We start from the raw sequence: 26,512 nt of genomic DNA, 5'->3' as shown, positions 1-26,512 counted from the left end.
TGAGAGCTGTTGACAGTGGAGGTCATTTGAGTACAGTGAGCTCAAGGTCATGTTTAAGAAACCGCTTTGAGGTTTGTCATGTGGCTTGTTATCCTGCTGGAAGCATCCATCAGAAGATGGATACACTGCGGTCCTAAAGAGATGGACACTCAGGTAGAGGCGGCATTTATTGATGCTCATTAGACTAGACAACGTTTTTGCAATCTTCTATTGTCCAGTTTGGTGTATTGCAACCCTGCCACATTCAAAGTCACTTAAATGACCTTTCTTCCCTATTTTGATGCCCAGTGTGAGCTACAGTGGGTCATCTGGTTGAGTTGATATTTGAGTTAATGAGTAGCTGAATGGGTCCGGTTCACAGAGTAGCTGCTGAGTTTAAACATGATCTGTATTTTGATGCAGGTCAAAGTTCAGTGTCAGGTGCATTTATCACATACTGAATCACTTTGATTTGACTGATTTGTCGTGTCTCTTAAGAGCATTCCTGTGGTGGATAAAGTCGTTCCTGTCTCATTTGTTGTCACTTTATTTTTGTCATACACAAACAAACTATATATGTCGTGGTCCCTCAGTCCTTTCCACTGATTGGGTTTTATTTTCTCTCTATCTCTCTGCTTCAGTTTCTATTGCTTCTATTGCTTCTCTCTTCTCCACTTCTCTTTCTCTTTGTATGTTGTTGTCTATGCTACTGGGTGGGACTCATTGTGGGTTCCCGCTCTAGACTCTACACACCTATGGAAATCCCCCACCTATCTCCAATTATCTCATCAGCAGCCACAATCCAGATAGTGGCTGGCTGTCATTCTTTGCTGGATTGTTGAACGATCTAGTTAGTGAAGTGCTGGCTGCTTCTGTTTGTGTTTTGCCTTGAATTGAATTCGTGTGTGTTTCCCTCCGTACACATCTTCCCTTGATTACTGCCCTGGGGTGTGCTGAGCCCGCCTGGGAGAGAAATGAGTTGAGGAGTGTCCGATGTTTTGATGCCTTTTCCCCTGTATCCCTGGAGCCCCATTTCCCCTTGTACACTGTATATAGCACAACTGGTGATGACTGCAAATAGACGCACTGAACTTTCACCTTTCCGAGTTTACTGAGTCCACTCCTTCCAGTAAACGTGACAATGCACAGGTAGACAAAGTCTGTCTGCGCCTATATTCACAAAGCTCCTTATCTTCTTGCCTAACAACTGTTTATTATTCTTTCTAAAAGCATGACTGTATGTCCGGAATTGATGAAAGGTGTCAGACGGCTGTGTACACGTCTGGATCAGTGCATCAAAGGTCACAGACCATGTTCAACAACTTTGGTTTTTTACTGAGTGCTTGCTGTATTCAAATAATTCCTGCACAATGCATAAATAGCAGAAAAACACACTCAAAGAGTGGTGAGCATGTTCCCTCAGACATAAAATGACACCTCTTCAAGACATTAAGTGTACTTTCAGCCCTGGATCCTATTTTCTAAAAGATGCCTTGTCTCGCTTGTTCCTCTGACAGCAGCATTTTCTATGTCAAGGTGACCGAGACCACAGCTGTTTTAGCAAAAAGAAAATAGAACCATTGTAGAGCAGCAGGATCTCAGTTTTTCCACAACCACAACTTCACCACATCTGCAATAATACTAATAATAAATAAACCGGTAAAAAAGGGTTTTGCAGTTATTTAGACTTGCATGTTTATCAATAAAGGACATGCAGGAAAGAAATATAGGCAAACACATGCTTACTGACTGCTTTGTCATAAATTTTAAACCTCAAGTCCAGAGTTTTTGCCAGATTTCAAAAGCTCAGAATTTTTTTTATCCAGAATATGATCTTTGTATTTACATTTTTTAAGTCCACCCTTAAATTCTTGCTTTTACACTCAAGGCTACTTTATATCCTCACATTGGTAAGACAGATCAAGAAACCTCAGCATCAGACCAAATGCATTAGCAAACATTAATACACATAATAAAATAAAAACTTGAAATGAAATGAAGCAACCTGATCATAGTGGGGTTTTACCGATCGACGTCACGCACAAAGAGAACAACTGAGGTTTGTTCTTTAAAAATATCTTTTCTAACCAAATGTTTTTTTGCATACTGTAAGTAAGGCAGCAGCTAATTATTAACTGATAGTGAAGAAAAAAGTAAGACCAGCTATTAGTTCTGCTTTCAAATTTAATGAATTTACCAGAGTGGCACTGTTTTAAAGTTTAAATAAAGTAAATGTGAATGTGCCATGCAGGTCGGATCAGTTCCAATCAGTTAATTCTGCAGATCTGAGTCATTTTAAAGCATGTGCAATAACTAGCAGTGTCAACTGTGCCACCCCATTGTTGTTAAATATTTACAAATGAAAGGCTTGTCCGTTATCAGTGACATTATGTTCTACTGCCTGAGGTCGTAACCTGAGGGTAAGGCTGCATATTTATGTTTAATTGCAGCTCTCTGTTTGGGCTCCCATTACACATTTAACAATGAAATTTTTTTTTAATCTAATTCTGGATTATAGTTGTGCCTTTATCAACTCTCTCAGTACTGACCCACACTGACATCTATTCATTTGTTATATATTTTGTTCCTGAATCTTTATCATAAAGTCAAGCCAAAAAACCCTACTTACTGCATGACTCAACCTCTGTTTGACATTATTGCACCAGACAGAGAAAATGTACTTAAAGATAAGCAAAATAAAAGGAAAAGAGGACAAAATCATTCTGCAAATATTTGTAACGACTAGTTATCAAAATTTTGGCCACCGAAAACATATTTTCCAGTTGTAATGTAACAAATCTAAGTACACTGCAATTGTGCAGGCGCTTTGTTTGTGTTGGTGTGTTGAACCGAACGAATACTGACTATACTGGGAGAAAGATTTGCAGAAGTATATGTTAGAAAGGTTTTAAAAGTTACATTGCTGCTGAGACATGTCATTTTGATATTCTCCCCAGTCCTAAATGTCATGGTCCTGGGTCGTGTGACCCAGTGTTATGAGGTTCTTGATGTTTTTGTTATTCGTTTGAGTTTAGTTTCATTTCAGTTTATCCAGTTACATTCTGTCATGCCTAGGTTACAGTTCTAGTTCATGATTTATCAAGCTCCCCATTTGTCTCATCCCTGTGTTAAGTCTTCCGTGTCAGCCTGTCATGTTAAGTCTACGTGTGTTTATCTGTCATGTTTCATGTCCAAGTTTTCTTTGTTTGTCAAGTTCGAGTCATGTCTGTGTCTCGTTATGTTTCCTGTTTTATTTTGAAAAAGGTTGTGTGTGTTCTGTGTTCATGTGTGTGTCATTATGTTTAATTCTAGTCAGCTGTGTCCTCATGTGTCTCCACTTCCCCTGATCACCTCATGTGTGTATTTATGTCCTCAGTCTTCCTGTGTTCACGTTCACGTCGTCTGTTGTCTCTCAGTCATGGCTTTTGTTTTCACTGTGTTCATAGTTACTCAGTGTTCATGGTTTCTTCGTAGTTTTGTCACTGAGTTTCATAGTCTTTAGTTGCACAGTGTTCAGTCTTCTTTGCTTTCTTAGTTTCACGTTTTTCCTGCAACCAGCTAAATAAAGCTCGCCTTTTGTTAAAGCCCCGTCACGTCTCCTGAAACGCCTCTCTCTCTGCATCTGCATCTGGGTCCTGAAATCTAAACACTCCGGCGCACCCCGCCGTGACACTTAATTTCAAAATTTTTAAATGAGTGAATTTAGGTGACAAAGGCATGATGATAAATTAAGGGTATGGCACATCCTTGGGACGTTTGTGGAAGTTGTACTGTAAGCCAGCGGTCTTAGAGTACAACAGTTGTAACCATGCTTACTGTATTTATTACTGTAATTACTTCAGAGAACAGGGAAACGTATCAGAGTAACTCAAATAAATTACATTATAGTCAGCAGTAGGAAAATTGAGCCACTGCATTAAAGATGCTGATAGGTGCTGATATGAAGGAGTAAACGGCAGAATGACCATATCCTGTGTCACCTTTGTTCTACAGAATAATTCTAATAGCGTGAGACGCTCTTTGTGACAATGAGTAATAACTCATGTGATCTTTACACATCATAAAAACAAGGAAATGTTCACCTCTTACTTCTCATATTAGTCTCTACAGGTGTTTCCAAGTAAGAATTTATATACTGCATCTTGCACACAGTTTCCCAGCAATGTAACTTTGTTCCTGGTCTCCTGATTGGCTCAATAAACTTCCAAATGATTTCTTTAGATAACCTTTTATCTCCCAAGGAAGCCAGTGACCGAGTTATTGTTGCTTTTGCATTTTCAAATCAGTGTGAACTTTTATTTTATTTTATTTTGACGTTTAGTTTCAATCTCAGTTTCATTTCCATTAGTCTCCAGTGCAGGTTTCATGGTTTGAAAATGTTTAGTTTTAGTTTAGATTCTATTCATTTGCTAATTTTAGTCTTTTTAAGTGTTATTGCACAGAGAGCAGATGTCAGAGACGAGACGATGAGAATGATGATGACAACTATTTCGGACATATAAAATAAACAAACCAATATACTCACATATGCACATACAATCAATGATTGATTGGCATGCACATACACAGATTTCTGCACACACACACACACACACACACGCGTGTGCAAACAAAATAACCACAATCTAAATGACATGAAATAACCACTCAATCATCAAAAGAAAGGAAAACTCTATGCATAAATATAAATAGAATGATGGATATAATTCAGATATAAAATGGTCAATTATATCAGCATTAAATGTAATTTTCTTTTCTTCTTTCTTTAATTTAATTTAATTTTTAATTTATTTTATGAGTTCCATGAACTTCAAGATTTTTGACTTTGAAAACAAAATGTTAGTGTGGTTTCTAAATTCTGGCTTGATACATGATCCCGATTGCTTTTTTTCCCTAAGGTTTACGTGACAGTTGAAGTAAAGTTTCATATGTATTACCCCAGACTTCCACACAGTACTGTAAATATGGCAACATAAGATTAGTAAGTGTCACAATAAAAACTCTGAACCTTTTGAAATCAGTTGACCTGCAGTGTTGTAGTCATCCACAGTCTCAGTAAAGATGTTTATGAAATCCTTGTCAGGCCTGTGAAGGGCCATTTAATCCTAATCTTTGCTCTTAGATTACCTTCACTGTGGCTTACTTGTGCTTCTTAGAGACTGGGAGGATGATTTTTTTAGGTGACTCTACTATGCAACCAGCTTCCACTCTGGGCTCAGGACACGGACACTATCTCTACTTTAAGGATTAGAGTTTAAATGTTCTTTTTTTTGTTAAACCTTACAGTTCCAGGATCCAGTGACCCTGAACCTTGCCTTAGGCATGCTGCAGTAGTCTCAGGCTGTTTTCCCAACAATTTCCCAACAATGCACTGATCATTTCCTCTCTGATGCCCTCTCTTGACTCCCTGTGTGGTTATGTGCCACTTTTGTGTGTCGCTAACTTTTCTCTCTCTGCTCTCCTTTTCTTTCTTGAGACTAACCCACCAACTGGTGTATTTGAATAACCCTGAGCCTGCTTCTCCTGGAAGTTTTCTCCTGTTAAAAAGGAGTTCTTTCTAAATGTTATAAATAAACATTTAAAAAAGGAGTTCTTCCTTCTCACCTTTGCTAAATGGTAAGTGGTCTGACAGTTGGGGTTGTCCCCCTAAAATTACAGTCTTTACCTTAAAACAAAAAGACATCAGGACAACTGTTGTTATGAACTGCTTTGAAATAAAATTGACCCAGAGGCACAAAATCCATATTACTTCAAAGACCATGTCTTCCTCATTAGTGCTGCTCAGAAACTCTTGAAGGCCTTTCACCTCAGCTGCTCCAGTGAAGCTTCTCAGTGTCTGTCAGATCAGATGCATCAAGCTGGACAATAGTGTCAATTTGTGAAACTGTGTGCAAGGTGAAGAACAGCAATCATTAGACCCAGTCATGCTTCAGAGCCTTGGTGAAATATTCTTGACTGTTATGCACCAGCAGAGAGGTTTAGCTAAACAACACACACAGTTACAGTAAATCCTCTGTGTTTTCCTACCACCTGTGCCAGCCAAGTAAACAATTTACCAGTGCAAAATACGTTTAAGTGCTTCTGTGGTCACGTCAGCTTGTGTCTCGTGCTTAAAGTTAAACTAGAACTTTATGATACCCGTGCATCCACCCACATGATCTTAAGTGTGTTTGATAAGCAAACCAATAAATGCAATCCACTGTTTAGTGCAGTGAGGCTTGTCTGGCTTACCACTCAACCAGCAAATCCATTTTAGGAGTTTTGGTTATTGAAGTGAATGTTTAGTCCAAAAGCTTGCAGAAGGAGCCAAAAGCAGCACAAAACCCTCCAGATTTTTAATGTAAAATGTTTGTTTATTTCTCAAAGTTATACAGATACAATAAAGCAAGAAATCAACAATATAAACCGGCCGTACACTTCAGATAAAAACACTCACAAGATTCACAATGAATAAAAATGATTTGACAAATTATAGGTGCATTATTTCTCACAAGATATACCCTTATTGATTCTAATTTACAATGATGTTCATGATTGGATTAAAATGTATCAGGTTGTATCCTTCAAGTAATTAAAATAAAAACTAAAGTCTACCAAAATGGCTCTACGATTCTTACCACATAAACATGGCTAGTTTTGTTCTTTCTGTAAATAAGTTAGAAGTTTTCATAGTGATGTATGAAATGGGCCTGATCCCTCTTGTTCATCTGCTGGCAAGCTTTCTCCACATTTTTGGTCAGTCCTGGAGGACCACAGCTGAACACACCAATTTTACCCACCTAAAGAAAATGATACAAATTCAGACGTTAGAATAATCCACTCATGTCATCCGTTGGGTAAATAAGGACGGATGAAGGCCTGACCTCTGGATGAACCTCCTGCAGGGAGCTAAAAAAGGAGACGAAGGGCGGGCGGCCAAAGTGGGTGACGGACCTGAGGCCGGTGAAGAGGCTGCGGTTCCACACTTTTTGAAAATGGCGCTCACACACGTACTGCACACACAAAGATGGGGAAATTCATTAGTGAGTACAGTGCTCATGTGAATGCTGACAAGAGTTATCACTTCATTTGCTTTAAAAGTGTCGTTAGACTGCCTTTCAGGGCAGCTGGGATTCAGTCTCAGCAGCCTTCCTGTGTCTCATTCTAGTGGAGCTTTCAATTACAGGTTCATTGTAGCTTGTTTTTTTTGTTTTCTACACTGATTGCAGCGGTCCTGTAGTATCCTGCTGTTTAAGACACTCACCAAACTCTGAAAACTAAGCAAGATGTCAGTCTTACATGTTTACAGAAACACGCACCAGGTTCAGGGATACTACTCCCTTTATGTTTCTGTTTGGCTGTTAATCTTGTTTTCTTTGGTTCTCTAGTTTTGTGACCCGTGACCATTAAAACACTAAGTCTCTGGTTGTTTAATGTTAGCCCACTTATTAACTTTCCTCACATGGGAAGATTGATAGCGGTTTGGGTAATTACAATAAATTTGCATACTTTTGTACTACGAGTGGGATTCAAACAGATCTATACTCTATGCATAATATCATTTTTCACACTCTAAGAGATGCACCGAGGGCACCGGTATATTGCCTAAGGACACTTTTTGACATGCTAAATGGAGGAGCTTTCTAATTAATGGATGACTCGAAACTTCAGCTAAAAGTCTGGAAACCAGGGGAAACAGCCCCTGAAACTCAGTCATGTGCTCTATTCTATTTGTTTGACCTGTAAAAAGTGGTCACTTGCTCTGACTGTTCAATAGGAACAAAGCAAATTGTAATCGTGCCCATGAAAGCGATTCTGCTAAGAAATTAGCAAAGTAAAGGTTTTATAAAAATTTGACAAATAAGATGTAATGTGTTTAATAGCCAGCTTTACAGATGTTTTACACAGGTTAGCTTCCTTGTTAGAAGGCGAGTGACATGAATCTTGTCATCTAACTCTCATCAAGGCATTTGATATCCTAAACCAGGTTTGGCCAACTCCAGGCCTTGAGGGCCGGTGTCCTGCAGGTTTTAGACCTCACCCTGGGTCAACACACCTGAATCAAATGATTAGTTCATTACCAGGCCTTTGGAGGTCATTTAGCCATTTAAATAAGCTGTGATGGATCAAGGACACATCTAAAACCTGCAGGACACCAGCCCTCGAGGCCTGGATTTGAACACCACTGTCCTAAACAATCCCTTTAACCTCTTAAGCCCCAAGCCTAACTGATCTCCTGCCTTTTGCCCCCGTATCAGGGGGCTTAAGAGGTTAATACAAATATTAATTTAATTGTTTGATAAAGGTTTAAATACATTTCACTACACTCTCTATTTCATGTGATACTTTGAAATGGTGACTGCAGATCTCACCAGCATGGTCGTGCGCAGGTCGAACTTTTCAGCCACCTGAGTGATATAAGTGTGGACCGAGACCAGATCCTGAGTGTCCATTTCTTCCACCTCCCTGATGATGTCTGACACCCACTCAAACTGACGCTGTGTCCGTGTCACCCAGATGAAGTAAACCTAAAAAAGTACAGGACTGTTAGGAGGAGAATTTCAAGATAAAATGTGTTTCTGGTTGTTTCATTCAGGACTCACTTTTTTGCACAAAACCTTGGACTTGACAGAGGACTTGAACACCAGGTCTTTGAGAATTGAAGTGAACGGGGTGACTCCAATTCCTCCTCCCACCAGAACAGACACCTCAAAGTCAATCCACTCCTGATGGCCCTCGCCAAAAGGTCCATCCAAGTACAGCTTAGGGTGAAGTGAAAGATGAATACCAGTGCCATGAAAATAATTGAGATTCAGACGAAACCACATGCAAAAACAACCTACCTTTGGAAAAGCTCCAAGCTCCAGCAGGTTTTCCTCGGTGTAGAGCTCTCTGAGCTGGCTGGTCCACGGCCCCACAGCTCGGATGTGCAGGCTCAACGTCTCTTCGTGAGGAGCTGATGTGAGAGTGAATGGGTGGTACTCATCCGTGCCCAACATCAGACATGCTATGCGAACCCACTGGCCCGAACGGTAAACAAAGCCCTGTGGCCGCTTGAATTCCAGATGTGTCACACCTGCAGGTAGGATAAGTCATGCACAAACACATTGCACGATTTCAGTGAAGACAATGCAACATTTTCATTACCAGAGATTGAAATCAGGTCGAGACAGAACAATGAGCCATTTAATAGAGAAAAGCCATGTTTAATCTCCCGAAAGGGTCACCTGATGGCAGCAGCTCAGCTCTGATAACCGGGATCTCCACCTTCTTCCTACTCAGGCTGATTAGTTTGTCCAGGAGGAAGAGCAGGCCAGGTGGGATGAGGTAGATGTGGAAACGAGGCTCTTGAAGCAGAGCGAAACTGCCATGAATAACTGCCTGTCAGGACAAAACCAAAGCTGGTATCACACCGCTGTTCAAAACTGCCTCAGTTGTGCGCTTTAAACCCAAATAGTACTTACAAGAATGTACACGGCAACATAGAGGTAATGGGTGATCCAAAATGCACGAAAACTGATGCGACGGAAATAGTGTGAGGCAAAAACGTACATGAATGCGAACGCAAAGAGAAGCAAGACCCCAGTCATTCCTATAAGAAAAGAAAAATGCAGAGCAAGAAAATTAATTATTAAAAAGGTAATACTGCAGCATGTCTGTAATCAACTATTTCATAGCATACCTGGAACAGTTTGAAAGAACCACCAGTACCACTTGGGAGGAAGTTCAGACCTAAAAGGAAAACACGCCAAACATAAACTGGGATAAAATTCCAAAATCTGCTACATCTAAGGTTTCGTTTGAAGTCTTACCCATTGTTTGATACGACTTTTGGGAAGAGACAAGATAGGATGCTAAGGTCGCTGACGGAGAAGATGTAGATGTTGACCACGTGGCCCAAACTGTGAACAACTGTAATGAAAACACAGAAAACAGTGAGCACCACATGAATATTTATATCACCAAACATCAAATCGTGACCATCCTTCCCATAAATACCGACTTGAGAGGATGATGGCACTCATGGCCATAAAGCGATGAAAGTCAATGGCAGCGTCAAAGGGGATGTATCGATTCAGGAAGGTCTCTCGGCAGAGCGTGATGAGGTTGCGACACACGGTGAGAAGCATGTAAGGAAACAGAAAGGAGATGGCAGCGGCTGAACCACGGGACACGATGATACCCACGATGGATGTCTCGGGGACACCTGTAGATACAGCCTGCAAGCCATAGTCTGCGCACAGTAATTGTATTCAGATTAGATGGGGAAAAAATGAACATGCTACGGGGTTGTGATGCAGTGGGGACACACAAGGAAGATTTCCACTCACAGTGACATCTTTCAAGTGCAACACCAGCTGTGATGCCGTACACGATGATGAAGCACACAATGTGACGCCGATAATTCTCAACGAAACGTTTGAACTGCTGGATTTTCTGCTGGACCGGGTTCTTTATGTACTTCTCGCGCTTTGGCTTCACATAGACATTTGGAGTATGGACGTTTAACCTGAAAACAGTTGAACCTGTTACATTTTATTCAAAATGTCTTGTTTCCCAAACTAAGTGTTAAAACAGATGCAAAAAGAAAACAGAAAACATGCAAACACCACAGAAAAAGGTCCCACACGTTTCCTGCTGTGAGGCAACACTGCTAACCGCTGCCCCACCTAGAATGTGTGTCATTAATCTAGCACACTGAAGTACGTGGGTTAATCTAACTTCACAGTGTTGCAGCATCATAAAGAGCAGCAATTTGTTTTTATATTTTTACAACCAACACACAGTTACATTGTCAGGCATTGTGTTTACTTGTGGATTTGAAAGGTGATTCAGGTGTGCAGCAGGGCACACCTCAGTGATGTATAAGACTAACACTACACAAGCAAGGATTCAACTGGCAGCTCGGGCTGTCTCTTTCTTTCTTTCTTTCTTTCTTTCTTTCTTTCTTTCTTTCTTTCTTTCTTTCTTTCTTTCTTTCACATGCTTGCTGAGTGGAGTTGAAATGCAAGGAAAGGATCCAAGTGAAGGAAGCCAGGAGACATGTTAGCACAGTGACAAGCAGCCGATGTCTCTCTTTAAAATTTTTCACGTCTTACTTTGAAGACTACTTTTCTTGTGTGCCTTCTTTTGTTTTCACTTCCCGTCTTTGTCTGTGTGTACTTATTCTGTGTGCCCATCAGTCCTTCAATGTGATTGGGCCTTGTCTTTGTCACTCACGGCATCTTCTGCAACTTAGGCTTATGCCTTTTTTTAACTTTTGCCCCATTTTCCTTTAGTTTGTTTTCTATTTGTTTACTTTGATTGTTGAACTTCATCAGCCTAATTAAGGCTCACCTTTGATTTTGCATTTAGGTTGTCTTGTAAACACACTCCACACACCAAGTATGGTTTTATTTAAAGCTGTGGTACACTTTTGTCTTTCTCTGTATTCATAATTTTCATTCTTTAAAGAAACCATACCTTTTCCGTTTGCGTATCTCTGGTCCGTCTGTCTTGTGACTGCTGAAAAAAAGCAAAACAATATTGAACATCATAGAAATACAAGCTGGATAAAAGAAAGAAATAATCCCTGATTTTTGTCTTAAGTATTACAAACATTTTTGATGTGAATGAGTTATGACATCCAGTTTTCTCACCTGTTTGCCGGACAAATAAAGGACACTCTCTGGTCTCGACTCAGCTTCTTCTTCCCCTGTTTCTCCATCCCTGTGCACATGCCAGACACACAACTGCATCAGACAAGGTCAGAAAAAGGAGGATGCTCTTAAACAAAACTTTCTCCAACCTTTGACATTGAGCTGAGCAAATTGCAGCTCCTTCTCGTGATCCCGCAGCAGAAAATGAAAGTCCTCCCATGAGATTTTCTCCTTGTCATCAAAGCCCGCGGCCTGCATCATGGCCTTGATGCCATCCTCTGCCTGACTCTTTGAAAGAGCACCGTTGGAGATTTCTATGAAAGACCTGCAATTCATCAAAAGGTTGAAAATGACCCATAAAACACACAGAATAAATGTGGTGCACTCATAAAAAAAGGGAAAGACCAAACCTGAGCATCCTGGCAAATTCTTCTTTTGATAAGAAACCAGTTTCTCCAATGTCGTTCATAGAAAACATGAGTTTGGATTTTTCCTCTGGAGACCCTGAACACACACATTTCATCAGATTCAATTTAGACGTCTATCAATCAGCAAAACAAAAACAATTAAAGGAAGACTATTCAAAGTACAGCATCAGGTCAGTTAAACTTCTGGGATATTGATCTGGTCAGTTAAGTAGCAGAGGGGCTTGTTAATCAGTTTCAGTTCCTTTGGAGTTAACAGGTGCACCAGAGGGGCAGCAATGAAACAACCCCCAAAATAGGAATGATTTAGGTGGTTGTTTTTGGACTTTTTATTCACAACTTTTGCATTTGGCTATAGTCAGTGTAACTACTGGTAGCACGAGGCGATACCTGAACCCTACAGAGGTTGAACAGGTAGTTCAGCTCCTCCAGGACGACATATGTGCTGTTACTAGAAAGTTTACTACTTCACCCAGCACAGTCTCAAGACAATGGAGGAGATTCCAGGAAACGGGCAGAAAGCTGGACAGAAGTTTCTTAACCCATCAGCGCGATCAGTATCTGCTCCTTTGTGCAAAGAGGAGCTGAATGAGAGCTGCCAGAGCAAGAAAATGACAACCAGCAGGCCAGTGGTGTGAATGTCCAAACAATCACATATAGACTTCATGAGGGTGGTCTGAGGGCCCAACATCCTCACAGGGTCCCGTGTTCACTTCCTGGCAGTGGAGCCCGATTGTCAGTTAGCATAGAATACCAGAAGTGGCAGGTCCACCTCTGCTGGCCTGTGCTTTCACAGATGAGAGCAGGTTCACACATTAACTGGCTGAGCTAAATCCAGTAGAAAACCTCTGGGACACCAATTTGCACCTCAAACTGTCCAGGAGCTCAGTGATGCTTTGGTCAATCTGGAAGGAGATCCCCCAGGACATCATCTGTCATCTCATTAGGAACATGATGCGATGTTATCAGTGATGGGCACAAACAGGTAGCGGCGATACAAACTACTGAGTAGCATTTTGAGTTGCTTGGCAAACTGGACTAGCCTGCCTCATCATTTTTCACTTTGATTTTTGTGGTGTTTTTGAATTCGGTCCTCTGTATGTTGATCATTATGCAATGTGGCATCCTATCATTCCTAAATGAGATGTGTTGCTTTATTTTTTAGAGCAGTGTATCTACAGTGTAACTGCTTTCATGTGTGTGACTGATGTTCTTCATTTTTACTTGAAGTTGGACTGTTTTTCATGATGCTTGAAATACTGTTCCAGCATTTTTTTAAATTCTGGAAACCCATTCTTGTTTGTTGTTTTGGAGTTTGTTTGTTTTTTAATTACTATTAAAAGAATTTAAATTGTAGATGCACTTTTAGAGCCGTGGCTAAAAGGCAGAGCATACTTTGAAGTCCCTAGTTTTACCTTTCATAAAGATAACAATAACATCCAGAAACTCTTGAAAGGAGAGGTAGCCATTGCCATCTTTATCCGCTAGTGTAAACATGGAGTCCACAAATAAGGAATCGGATTTGAGGCCAAGTGCATCAGCAAACTCCGACGCCGTCAGCTCACACTGGAGAACCTCCCTGGCTTTCTTGTGGGATATGCCACTCATGTCTCCGGCGTCACACTTCTCTATTTCCAAGACCTGTGAGGGAAGTGTTATTACATGTCACCATAGTGTCATTACTAATATCACAAACGTCAGCAGCATAATGTCATGGCAGGTGAGATCACAATCAAGACCAACAATTAGTTCTGTTGGTTTGTGGTCTGTCTAATTTGACCTTCAACTAGAATTGACGACATTTTGCGGCTAAGCACAAAGCTGCTGCCACAGTTGACAGGAGACAGAATGACATAAACATCCAGAAGATGACTGTACCTTGGAGAAAGCGTGGCGAATGAAAGTTTCAACAATCTGAGCCCTCTGCTCTCTGGTCAAAGCCTCCTTCAGCAGTCCCTTCTCCCTCGTCTCTCTGACTTTAACCTCCGGCCTGACGTCTGTCACGTCTGGGCGCAGTTGCCTGACAAATTCCATACGTTTGCTCTCTTCATCAAAAAACAGCACCTGAATGTGTAAAACATTATTTAAAAAGGAAGAGGGTAATAAAAGCAATGGATTTTAATGATGCATGCATGCATCTAGGACCAGATGAGGTGAAAAAAAAGGGGGGGCATCACTTTGTCAGCGAGAACGTTGGTGCCTGCACCAGATGCTGCAGGGGCATTTCTGGGTTTTTGGTAATCTGATTACAACTGTATCCATAGGTTAAAACCATCTTATCCCAGTACTCACCAGGTCATACTCTTTTGGCACTTTTAGCAGCAGAGCCTTCTGCTGACAGTCGTTGGAGAGAACAACATCTAGGTAGTCCTGATTGCGCAGATTGATGCAGCGGTGAGCAGTTCCAGATCTGTCACAGACCTGCAGCCTCCACTTCTCATCGATCTCCACGCTGACGGGCTGCAACTGTTTTTTATGACCCTGCCACTCGTATGCTAGAGAACATAAGCAGAATGAGATGAAGGTTGTGATAGCTTTCTGGATAAAATATGGAGTCAAAAAGAACATGAGCAGAGAAAAACTAAAAACTTCTTTAACCATCTCCAGCTTTTCTTGTTTCTAGTAGGTTTAAGGTCAACTATATCCTTAGATTCATTAGTATTATTAGATGACATGTTTTTACAGTTATATTCACACAACTGGCTCATTTTTTAACGAGACATAAATCATAGCTGATGACATAAACTGACATTGATCTAACCCAACAATGGACACTGCAAATAAATAACGTTTGAAGCTTTTCCATTTAAATCTTATTTCGATTTCATACCACTGAGTCCCACAGCCGGCTCATCTGTTCTGTCACCAGCTTTCCTTCTTCTTTGGAACTTCCTGTAGCGATACTTTCTTAGATACGCCACCGTAGAGGCCACCAGAAAACTCACTGTAAAGGAAAACAATCAAATGCTTCACATTCAAATCAGAGTTTTTGCCAGGCAAGAAGACAGCGAGACCGTGACGATACTTACCAACAGGGAAGAGGAACATGACAATAACAAATATCCCAAAGCCAGCTCTGCTCCCATCAAAGTAATCAAGTTTTGTGGCATTAGTGCAAGAATGGAGCATTGATGCATTTAGCTGTGTGGGTTGAGGGCAGGGGTCACCTAATGACAACAAAGATAGATTTTTTTTTATTTTTAAAGGACATATTTATATATAAAACTGAAACTTTTTGATCATAGACTTAATTTATTTGTACCATCCTTCCAGAAGAACACGTTATTCTGTATATGTGAGGCCTCTGCACTTGTCACCGCAATAAGGACGTCACGATACGTCACACTGCGGACGGCTTGGATCTCCTTATCCGTAAACAAACTGGAACCCCAAGAAAAAAACACTGAGACGACTAACTTTGTAAATGTAAAGGATAAAATATTCTCTTTCTACTGTATGAGGAAACTGAAATTACCCATTCTGCTTATTCTCAAACCAAAATCGGTCTCCATTTCTTATACGCTCAAACTGATCCAGCACAATAGCGGAGAAAACAGGACCCGGCCCATCAAGAGTTTCCAGCAGTCCTCCAGGGAAGAGCTCCAGCTTTGAGATGTCTCCATCATACAGTTCTGCAATGTCGCGGAGCAACTGTTGCAACAACACATACGTTTAATTCCCAGGATTAATGCCCAACTTTCTTTACTGTGTGTTTGGTTTTCAGATTTGTACCTGTGGGTTGGTGTGGTTGAGCTCAGGATTAATATCCTCAAATTTGTTTACAGGAGGCAAATCCAGAGCCTTTCTAATCTCAGTGTAACTCCGTAGACCAAAGTCTCTTCCTCGCTGGATGGTCATAGCCACCAGATCTGTCCGGGTGAACCTCAACGGTCCGTACATAAAATCTATCAAAGTATAAATAAAATCAGAGCGCTGGATATTTATTTATTTATTGGGTAGTGAATAAGAAAGATTAAAAACCTCTCAAGTCCTCCACAACAATATTATCTTCTCTCTCTGCAATCTGGGAGGCCATTCCCATGAGGAGGTCATCTACATCCTGGCTTTTCTTCATATTAACTTCCTGGAAAAAAATTAATGATAGAAACATTTTAAAATCTAGGAATGGGAAGTGCATAGGATAGTAGTTCATGCTTTAAATTCTGTCACATGCACAATACTGTACAGAGAAAAAAAATGCCTCTCTATGCTCTTCTTTTCGCTCCCCTCTTTCTATCACCCTTTAAGCAGCCATGGTGAAACTCAGAGACTCGGGTTGTTTTTTGTTCTTGGAGATAAACTGATAACTGATTAAACTGACATCATAAGAAACTGAAGGTTGACATCCAATAAATAGTCAATTGGTAACACATTTTCCTTTCTTTTCCTTTTTGTTTGGGGTGTTGAACTATTTCATTTCTTTCTGGTTTTTACATTCATTTCGGTTATTTAAATTATTTTTGTGGTATATTTGAGTTGTTTATTTTACTTGAAAGTATTCCTACTTTAACAAAAAGCCAAATGGAACTGAACAAGACATTTACATAAAGCTAATTTTCTGTTTCATAAATCTGTGGCCTGTGTGTTGTGTGTGTTGGAGGTCTTAATTTACTCCTACAGAGTTTGCTGCTGCCAGTCTCCTTCCCAAACCTAGTAGATCAGTGAGTGTGAATCTGAGTAAATCTGTGATAATTCTAAACTGGAAAGCTCTAGGTCTAAGATTCTTGATACAAGCCCTAGATTCAGATATTGTAGATGTTATACTTGGTGCCAGCAGTGTAGATCACTTTATTAGGATAGAGGGACACACGTCACGTTCAGGTTACAATGGCAAAAGCCAAAATGGAGTTCTTCTTCCACACTGTCACCAAGTGCTTCCTCACGCTGTTTGATTACTGGGGTTCTATCACTAATACTGTACACTCTTTATCCTTTCAAATCACCTTGATAAAACTCTTACGGTGAACTGGCAGCATTTACATAAAACTGAACTGATTAAATATCTTTTCAGTCATCCTTGGGATTTGTCTCTTTCTGTGTTTCCACTAAAAAAAATAAACAACTACTTTGATCCTGCTCTCACTAAAAATCTTTTATACAAATAAGAACATCAAAATGAAAGCTGGTGGTGAAGCATGTGGTGCACTAGCAAACTTAATAAAATGCAGCAACAAAACATACCTGACGTTTCCAAAAGCTGTTACAAAGGCGCATTGCTGGCGATGTGCTCCCATCGATGTTGATGATTTCCCGAAAATGGCAGGTTCTGTTTCTGTAGGAAAACGGAGCGACAACGCACAGTTATTCTCACAGCATCTAGATGTAGGGTTTTACATGGTGTCTAACAATATTCACAGCAGGATACTGAGCTTTTATAATTTCTCTCCAAAGGAAATATGGGAAGCAGTGGTATGTTTCTTTAAACTTGAGAGGCGTGTTCCCCATTCCCCCTGTTCCCAGTGGTCCCAGGAAATAAAGAATCATTACCTCATGTAAACACCAGGTGGAGCCATAGTGATACCAAACCGTATGGCAGCAGCCTGAAACTCAGGCGAGATCCCTGGATCAACAAACTTCTGGTAACCTGCATACATGTAAGTCAGAACATAATAAAAACAAAGTGAAAAAAAGAGTGACAACAACAACAACAGAGTGAGAATTACTCCTCAAGCATGCAAACTTCTACCGCAGTGAGCCAACAAATGCAGTGAATAGAAGAAACAGTGAAAAAGCGACTGAGGTGATGGGATCATGTGACCATTATCTTCTAACTTTCTTCAGCCGTGGCTGCTTATTCAGCACAAGAAGAAGACTCGGGTTAATGCTTTGCTGACGGCACACACTTTTTGTCAAACTCCACCACCGATGGCTCACCTCACCACGGCTTGTGGTCACTGGTGCATGACCTGTTCTTCCCTGCTTCTACATGCACATGCACTCTGGCTGATTCTTACCTGGGTAAGGAGGAAGCTTTTTGCCATTAAGGTACGCAGGCAGCCATTCATAGAGAGCAATATTCTGTGTGGAAACAAGGCAGGAAAAACATCAGTTTTTTATATTTAAACTGTGTATGAACCAGGCATAACGCAGTAGATTGATGTGATAATGAATCCAGTAGCTTACATTTTTAAAATAATTAATTGCGGGTGAATGATCTATTGTTCTAAAAACAACTAAAAACATCAAGACATGGTCACTGCGGTTCATGACAGCTTGCGCAGGGAGCAGAAGTGCTAATCAAATGAGTGAGGGATGATGCATTCGCCTTTAACGACCACCTAGCATTGATGCAACCTTCTTCTCTCAAGAGTGCAAATTAAATCAGCATCTGTGCAGCGAGAGGATTACGTGGAGACTTTTCCATCTACCTGGAATGTGGCCACAACGGTCTTCCTGGCGTTTTGAAACAGCTCCTCATCTGACCACCCTGGGTGATTATTGTGGAGTTTGGAGGCGATATGATTGTGGTACCGAAACCAGATAATCCCCTCTGCTGCTGTGAACACGTTCTCGTTAGCCCAGGCATTTCCCAACTCTGGGCAGAAAAGAAGACAGAAAATCTAGCAAGTTCTCCTCTGCCATCATTTCATTTTGCATTATTATCACAACACAATATACAGAAATTGCCTTTACAGTTAATATTTTAAAATAAAAATCAACCAAACGATCATTAATATTTCATGCATCTTTAGCCAAGTGTCCATTTCATTTTGTGTTGATTTTTCAAGATCTCTGACCGCTAATAGAACGATAATTTAGCTACTTGTTTTTAAGGACGTGACAACAGAGTGGTGACAAAAGGAGAAGATCCTCCCCAGACAGCCAACAAAAACACTGGTTTCATGACATCTGTATGCCATCTTCTCTGCTATAAAGAAAGGGATTTACTGTGGTTGGCGTGACAGGCCATTTACAAAACAACTACAGAGTCATAACCCACGTCAGTCTGGGCCTCCCTTGACTCACCCTGGCAGACTGTAACACAGACTGAGGGTGAAGAAGTATTTGCATAAATTTTTTGGGTGTTTGTTTTCTTGATTGGGTGGATATTACCACATGGCGTGCAAAGAGAGTTATGTGATTTGGACATATATAATGTGCAATCACAATGATTTAGTGATGCTTACAAAACAAAAACATATACACTGTGTGGACAAAAGTACTGAGGCACCTGCACTTTTAACTTAGAGGGGCATGAAGTTCCCAGCTCACCATTCTTGTGCTGATGTTCATGCAGAGAAGGTTTAGACTTCTGCAGTTATTGAGCCAGCAGAGTGTTGGCAACTTTTCCACACTATCTGCCTCACTTGGCAACTCTGTAACTTTACATGGTCTGCTGTTTTGTGTTGCTATGGTTCCTAAATGCTTGAACTTAGATCTACAGGGAAGAAATTTCACAACCTAATTTGTTGCAATGGTGACATCCTACTATAGTATCACACTCAAATCCAGTGAGCTCTTCAGAACGACCCAATCTTACACAACTGTCTACAAAGGCTGACTCCATGACTGGTGCTTGATTTTATACACCTGTGGTGATAACAGTGTCATCCTGTCTCCCTCTAACGCAGGGGTGGGCAATCTCAGTCCACGAGGGCCGGTGTCCCTGCAGGTTTTAGATCTCACCTTGGGTCAACACACCTGAATCACATGATTAGTTCGTTACCAGGCCTCTGGAGAACTTCAGGACATGTTGAGGAGCTAATTTAGCCATTTAAATCAGCTGTGTTGGTTCGAGGACACATATAAAACCTGCAGGGACACCGACTCCTCGTGGACTGAGATTGCCCATCCCTGCTCTAACCGCAACTGGCTGTGGCAGATCACTACCCTTCCCTGAGCCTGTTTCCGCTGGTGGTTTCTTCCTGTTAAAAGGGAGTTTTTCCTTCCCACTGTCACCAAGTGCGTTTTTAAAGTGGGTCATTTGAGTATTGGGATTTTCTCTCTATCATTCTAGGGTCTTTACCTCACAATATAAAGCACCATGAGATGACTGTTGTTGTGATATGGCACTATATAAATAAAACTGAATTGAATTGAATAAAAACACTGAATTTAAGAGTTGTGGCCCAATATTGTCCATATAGTGTATGTGGAAAAACCTCAGTATCAGTCTCGATATATAATGACTTCCTCTTACTTTTTTTAAAGAGAAGAAAATATTCAGATAATAGGCAACTGCATTGTTAAGTTTTGGCACACTAAATGTCATCACTTGCAAACAAAATTAAGATTTAAAAAATGTAAAATAATACTATTTGTGTGGGCTTCCCAGACTCCATTTATAGAAAATAATTACGTTTTAAAAAAGCTATTCCCTGCATGCTATATGTCCTCCTACATGTAACTATTATAATTACATATAAGAGGGTTAATTTTGTTCCTTTTTTATATTATTTATATTTATATTTAGTGATCTTGTCGAATGGGAAATTAGTGTTTGACACTATCAGAACTTTGTTTTTTCACCATAAAGGCCTTGTGCTTCAGCTTCTCTTGTAGAGGGATCAGCAGCGCTCCACATCTGGCGTCCTCCTTTCTTGGGCATGTTCCACTCAGAGCCTGAAGTGAGGAGGCCTCCAGAGAAGCTTCTCCGGGAGTCGGACCAGGAAGTGGAGGGGCCATAAATGGAGCTACCATCTATCCAGGCGGTCACCAAGTTGACCTGTATTGTATAGTGTGCATGTCACATATAAATCAGGAAAAAAACTGCCCATACAGCTGTTTGCACAGAGACACATTTACTCTGAAGACTGCAGCAGGACCTTAGACGCAACACTAGTTTACAATGGTCAAGATAGAATTGGTACCTGTATGCGAGGGTTACTGGGACTTTGTCCTGACTCTTTGTCCCACGGTCCTCTTTGGAAGAGCAGGAGGACTTTCCCGGAGGCGGTCGGGTCAAAGACAGGGTCACCTTTTGGGACTGGGATGTGCATGAACTCAGGTGGGCAACCAGGAGTTCTTGAGTCAAAAATTTCAAATGTAACATGATAACCTGAAAAAAATGGAAAATAACTTCCTTTTACCTGCTTTATACTGTACTACATATATTAGCAGTTGTCAGAGTGAACCAGGCGCTCAGATGAGAGTGAAACTTATTAAACGTGTCCAATAAGGGAAAAGCTGAAAGCGTTTTTTGTTGTGTTAACTAAGTACTGTGGAAAGTTCACAGTGATTCAGTGGTCATTAAAATGTGTCCAGAATTTGCACATTTATGATGATTTATGATGATTCATCCGGTGAATCATGTCACACTCCTCTCCCCTAGATAAGCTGCCTTTATCGGTTAAAAGTATCGGTATTGTTATTGGTATAGGCGACACTAGCCATGCATTTAATTGTTATCAATTTCCCAACCCGAAATTGAAGTATCGCACACAACTACAGCAGACATCTTGGTAACGCCTCCGAACTCTTATTTTGAAGGATGATCTAAATTAACATTAATTTCAGAGTCAACAAGACGTAAAACTACACACACTGAAACACCAATCAAATCCGACCTTCATAATGTGTGAAAGGTTTGCTGTATTTGCCCTAAATTACGTTTTTGGGCAACGTCCTTCTTTTGCTCAGCGAACCATTTTACTTTACATTATTTATATAGCTTTATATTTACCAAAGAAAAGCGAGAGCACGGTCTGGTTGCGTGTGGAGGGGAGACCCGAGGGCCCCTCCGCCACCAGCCTACTCAGTCTGCGGGGGTTTGGAAGCAGCGGCTCCTGGACAGGATGGTAGACTCCGTCCCAGTAATGCGCGGGCACGAGGCGCATCAGATGAGTACCTGCGCGAGCACAAGCACAGCGCGGTGATGTAGAGTTTGCAGAGTTCACCGCGGCTGCACACTTGAGCAACTCCTTGACTTACCGACAGCTCCGCGTCGGGGATATCCCAGACTGTTGTACCAGCCGTCAAAGCGAGGAACCTCCCAGGTTATCTCACAGTGCGAATCTGTTCGGTACATGTCGAGCAAATTGGAATTTATTTTACATTAATAAAGTTAAAAGAGTCTGAAAACACGGTCTTTGCTTTCTACTTACGTTCACTAACAGTGAGCACCAAGCCAAACGCAGCACACACACTCCAAACCCATTTACGCAAATCCATTGATGCGAGAGGTGCTCCTCAGCGCAGGATTCGGCCAAGAGGAGTAGTTGAGTACTAAGAAGTGAAGACGGAGTGAAGGTAACTTGTATTTCCTTTTATATCCTCATTAACATGTAATAGATGCTACTTTTTAAACAAGGCTTCTTTAAAAGAAAGAAGAAAATTCCTCCAAGTTTAGCTCGACTGCGCTCTAGTTTTTCAATCAAACAGCAAAACTTGACAAAAACCTAAACTGCACCGCTTCATCGCGACAGTACCATTTAACGTGTATTTAATGGCTATTTAACTCTAGTCCAAAGAAAATATCATGTGTCTTTTATCTCTTAGTATCTGACTGAAGATGAGCAAGTAGTTGATTCTCACCTACTGCAGAGGTTGAAGTGTTGAGCAGAATAGCTCAGTAGCACAGGTGCTGCGGAGGGATGGTGCAATACTAAAGTTTAAATGTGCTGCACAGCTTATCACAAACTGAATGTGACCTGTTTCCCAAATGGGAATGGCCATCATTCCTGGATCACACCTCTTTTCCACAGTATTCCAGTTAATGCATCCTCCTCCCTGGTGAAACGAGGGGGGGGGGGGGGCCTGCTGGTATAAAAGAAGCATATGCTTCTTCAACCTTCACACTTAACTTCCTTCTCCTTCAGTGATCACTGACTTAACTTTAAGGTAAGATAATTTGTCTTATTTCTATACAATAGTTTCATTGAGTTTTTGTCATTATTATTATCATGATTATTTAAGGTGTGACTGAACACACTAAAATCAGGATGGAGCAAAGAGAAGAGCAGTGATTTACATTACAGTGGCAGAGGTGGCTGAATGGATGTATAGGATTGCATGTGTTTGTCTGTTAAACAGATGCATTTATTTCTTTGCAGCGAAGGCACACAGTGCCAGAGAAGTTAATAAGGCGGCCATGTTTATGTTTAATCATGCCGTGTTACATAGTTGTAGTAATGTAACGCACCTTATCAGCTGTGAGTAACAAGAGTGTCTATCTCTGCATCTGGGTGGGGAAACTGAGAACTCTGTCACTAACACTGTCTTCTCTGTTACGCTGTCTACTCTCAGTTGTGTCTGTAAGAGCAGAAGCTAAGATGACTTTCTACGATGACATTTACCCATTCTACACTCTACAAAGGACTCCGTTTATCTTCAGCAGCCGCTTGCTCACCATTATTCTGGTCTTCCTTGTGTTAGCGGTCAGTCTTCTTCTCATTCTGCCCGGGATACGAGGGAAGTCGGTGAGTGCAACCAAGTCCAAAAAAAGAAAAACTATTACTCACTGCAAATGAGTGACGAAACCTCACTATTGTTCTCTCTCTTTCTGCGCCTCTAACAGTGGTTGCTGAAAAGTGCAAAAATAATAGCAGTTGTAATGCTGTCATTTCAGTTTCCTCACCTTTTTTTTCCATTCTAGTACATTCACCTGAAATAATTTGTCTCTGTCTCTTCCTCTCAGCGGCTCTTCTGGACATTTAGAATAGTTACCAGCTTGTTCATTGGTGCCGTGATAGTGGGTGAGTTTTGCATTTGTATTGTTTTTCAAAGATTTTATTCTTCCTGCGACCTTTGTTTTCTAGACTTTCAAGTTAATTTTTTCCCTGCAGCACTCAACTTCACTAACGACTGGGCCGAGGCCAGAATGACCACGAAAGCCACCTATAAGTCTTTCAGCAACGCGGTGGTTAACGCGGAGATCGGCTTGCATGTCGGACTGTACGGCATTAACGTTACGCTGAAAGGTGAGTCACTGTAAGCAACCTGTGACGTTTCGTCAAATATTCCTGCAGTTTTTATTGTGAAAGGAGTCGGTGCTACAACAACATCTTCTGCATATACACGTCAGAAAAGTTCCTTTTTTATCTGTGTTGCTTAGTAGTATTTACATCTGTTTGATCTCGCTCAGGGAATCCTGTCGTACAGTTTAATGAGACCATTGACTACAATGAGATGTTCACCTGGCATGACACTATTGAAGAATATGAGGAAGCTCTGGAGAAAGGTTTACCCAACCCCATTCTGTATATCGCTGAAAAATTCACCCCGAGCAGCCCGTGCGGTCTCATCTTTCAGTACAGATACTCTGGACGATACGCTTCTGCAACGCTCTGGTGATTGTTAATAATTCATATCTTGATTTTGTCAAATAATACGCTCTAATTTTCGGGCGATGTAGAAATTCAAATCCCTGTGCAATAATTGCTCCACAGGACAGCATTTTGCTGCTGGATGCTCGCCAACATCCTTTTCTCCATGCCAGTAATCCGGTACGCTGGGTACATGGTGGTTGCCACTGCTGCATTCATCTTCTTCTCCATGATCTCCTTCACCACCATCATGAATGTGCCTCAGTGTGTTTTCTACATAGGAACTGACTCCTTTGAAACAGAATACAGCCATTCGTTTTGGCTGGCCCTGGCTACAGGTAAACACATGAATTTGCAGATAGATTTTGCACGTTTTGCACTTGAATTTATCATTCCAAGCCCGACTGTTACTAACTCCGATGATTTTCAGGCATCCTGTGCACCCTCATTGGGCTTCTTGTGGTGATGTTTGACTTTTTGGTCCCTGAGAAGATGAAAGAGGCTTTCAGTGTCGGTGTCGACGGCTGTGAAGACGAGGATGATTCATACAGTGAGGGCTACCTGAATTCATTTTTCCTCGATGGAGTGACAATTTCACCAGTGAATTTAAAAGTTACAGAGGTAAGTACATTCATGAGGGTGGTTCATACAGTTTTTGAGAAGATCAGTAATCAACAACTTAACATTCTGCTGCCTGTTAATATCTCAATCATTTGTTTAAAGCAGCAACAGTTCTTACCTTTAATATAAGTAAATTCTACTGTGGGACAAAACCGAACAGTGTATTAATAAGGCATTCCCATATTTAGTTTATACGGCCGCCATAATCACCTTTATATCCATGATAAAGACGTCGTTCAGCTAACTTTGATCGTTTTCTTTCTGTGTTACAGGAACATTTATGAAGCTGTGCAGATTCCCTCGCAGGGAGATTTCATTGTTCATACTTGAAAATATTTTTTGTTGAATGTGTTACAGTTAAAGTGTCGACTTTCACATGTGTTAGTTATCTGTGTGAGCCTGTAAATAATAATGTCTTAAAATTGAGTCCACTGTAAATAGTCACATTTATAAAGGTCACTCTCATGTTGCAGTAGCTGTAAATAAACATAACTTCGTATGGGATCCATACAATGTGTATATACAGGGAGTGCAGAATTATTAGGCAAGTTGTATTTTTGAGGAATAATTTTATTATTGAACAACAACCATGTTCTCAATGAACCCAAAAAACTCATTAATATCAAAGCTGAATGTTTTTGGAAGTAGTTTTTAGTTTGTTTTTAGTTTTAGCTATTTTAGGGGGATATCTGTGTGTGCAGGTGACTATTACTGTGCATAATTATTAGGGAACTTAACAAAAAACAAATATATACCCATTTCAATTATTTATTTTTACCAGTAAAACCAATATAACATCTCCACATTCACAAATATACATTTCTGACATTCAAAAACAAAACAAAAACAAATCAGCGACCAATATAGCCACCTTTCTTTGCAAGGACACTCAAAAGCCTGCCATCCATGGATTCTGTCAGTGTTTTGATCTGTTCACCATCAACATTGCGTGCAGCAGCAACCACAGCCTCCCAGACACTGTTCAGAGAGGTGTACTGTTTTCCCTCCTTGTAAATCTCACATTTGATGATGGACCACAGGTTCTCAATGGGGTTCAGATCAGGTGAACAAGGAGGCCATGTCATTAGTTTTTCTTCTTTTATACCCTTTCTTGCCAGCCACGCTGTGGAGTACTTGGACGCGTGTGATGGAGCATTGTCCTGCATGAAAATCATGTTTTCCTTGAAGGATGCAGACTTCTTCCTGTACCACTGCTTGAAGAAGGTGTCTTCCAGAAACTGGCAGTAGGACTGGGAGTTGAGCTTGACTCCATCCTCAACCCGAAAAGGCCCCACAAGCTCATCTTTGATGATACCAGCCCAAACCAGTACTCCACCTCCACCTTGCTGGCGTCTGAGTCGGACTGGAGCTCTCTGCCCTTTACCAATCCAGCCACGGGCCCATCCATCTGGCCCATCAAGACTCACTCTCATTTCATCAGTCCATAAAACCTTAGAAGAATCAGTCTTGAGATATTTCTTGGCCCAGTCTTGACGTTTCAGCTTGTGTGTCTTGTTCAGTGGTGGTCGTCTTTCAGCCTTTCTTACCTCGGCCATGTCTCTGAGTATTGCAGACCTTGTGCTTTTGGGCACTCCAGTGATGTTGCAGCTCTGAAATATGGCCAAACTGGTGGCAATTGGCATCTTGGCAGCTGCACGCTTGACTT

General features: G+C 41.0%; 2 protein-coding genes across 2 annotated transcripts; one reads left to right on the top strand and one right to left on the bottom strand.

The window, feature by feature from the left end:
• Positions 1-6,336: 6,336 nt before the first annotated feature.
• On the bottom strand, positions 6,337-22,183 carry duox (dual oxidase). The gene is made up of 33 exons (XM_084933696.1): positions 22,066-22,183; positions 21,893-21,976; positions 21,645-21,809; positions 20,833-21,020; positions 20,492-20,687; positions 18,391-18,557; positions 17,977-18,040; positions 17,510-17,606; positions 17,204-17,294; positions 16,004-16,106; positions 15,755-15,927; positions 15,498-15,673; positions 15,285-15,403; positions 15,052-15,189; positions 14,853-14,966; positions 14,315-14,517; positions 13,901-14,086; positions 13,438-13,663; positions 12,008-12,101; positions 11,747-11,922; positions 11,598-11,667; positions 11,422-11,463; positions 10,290-10,468; positions 9,962-10,192; positions 9,771-9,870; positions 9,641-9,690; positions 9,423-9,550; positions 9,186-9,339; positions 8,802-9,034; positions 8,562-8,720; positions 8,331-8,486; positions 6,843-6,971; positions 6,337-6,758 (listed from the first exon to the last, which is right to left on the bottom strand). Exons 1-33 carry the CDS (start codon positions 22,130-22,132, stop codon positions 6,636-6,638), a joined length of 4,581 nt encoding a protein of 1,526 aa, XP_084789822.1. The 5' UTR covers positions 22,133-22,183; the 3' UTR covers positions 6,337-6,635.
• Positions 22,184-22,742: 559 nt separating this feature from the next.
• Positions 22,743-25,402, top strand: duoxa (dual oxidase maturation factor). The gene is made up of 7 exons (XM_084933705.1): positions 22,743-23,379; positions 23,598-23,655; positions 23,746-23,880; positions 24,045-24,249; positions 24,349-24,563; positions 24,656-24,846; positions 25,119-25,402. The coding sequence occupies exons 1-7, from the start codon at positions 23,233-23,235 to the stop codon at positions 25,128-25,130; spliced, it is 963 nt and encodes a 320-aa protein (XP_084789831.1). The 5' UTR covers positions 22,743-23,232; the 3' UTR covers positions 25,131-25,402.
• Positions 25,403-26,512: the final 1,110 nt, after the last annotated feature.

This window comes from Perissodus microlepis, chromosome 7 (assembly GCF_051167445.1).
Source record: "Perissodus microlepis isolate ML-2025 ecotype Zambia chromosome 7, ASM5116744v1, whole genome shotgun sequence".
Classification (NCBI taxonomy): domain Eukaryota; kingdom Metazoa; phylum Chordata; class Actinopteri; order Cichliformes; family Cichlidae; genus Perissodus; species Perissodus microlepis.
This window is presented reverse-complemented; position numbering and strand designations above follow the sequence as displayed.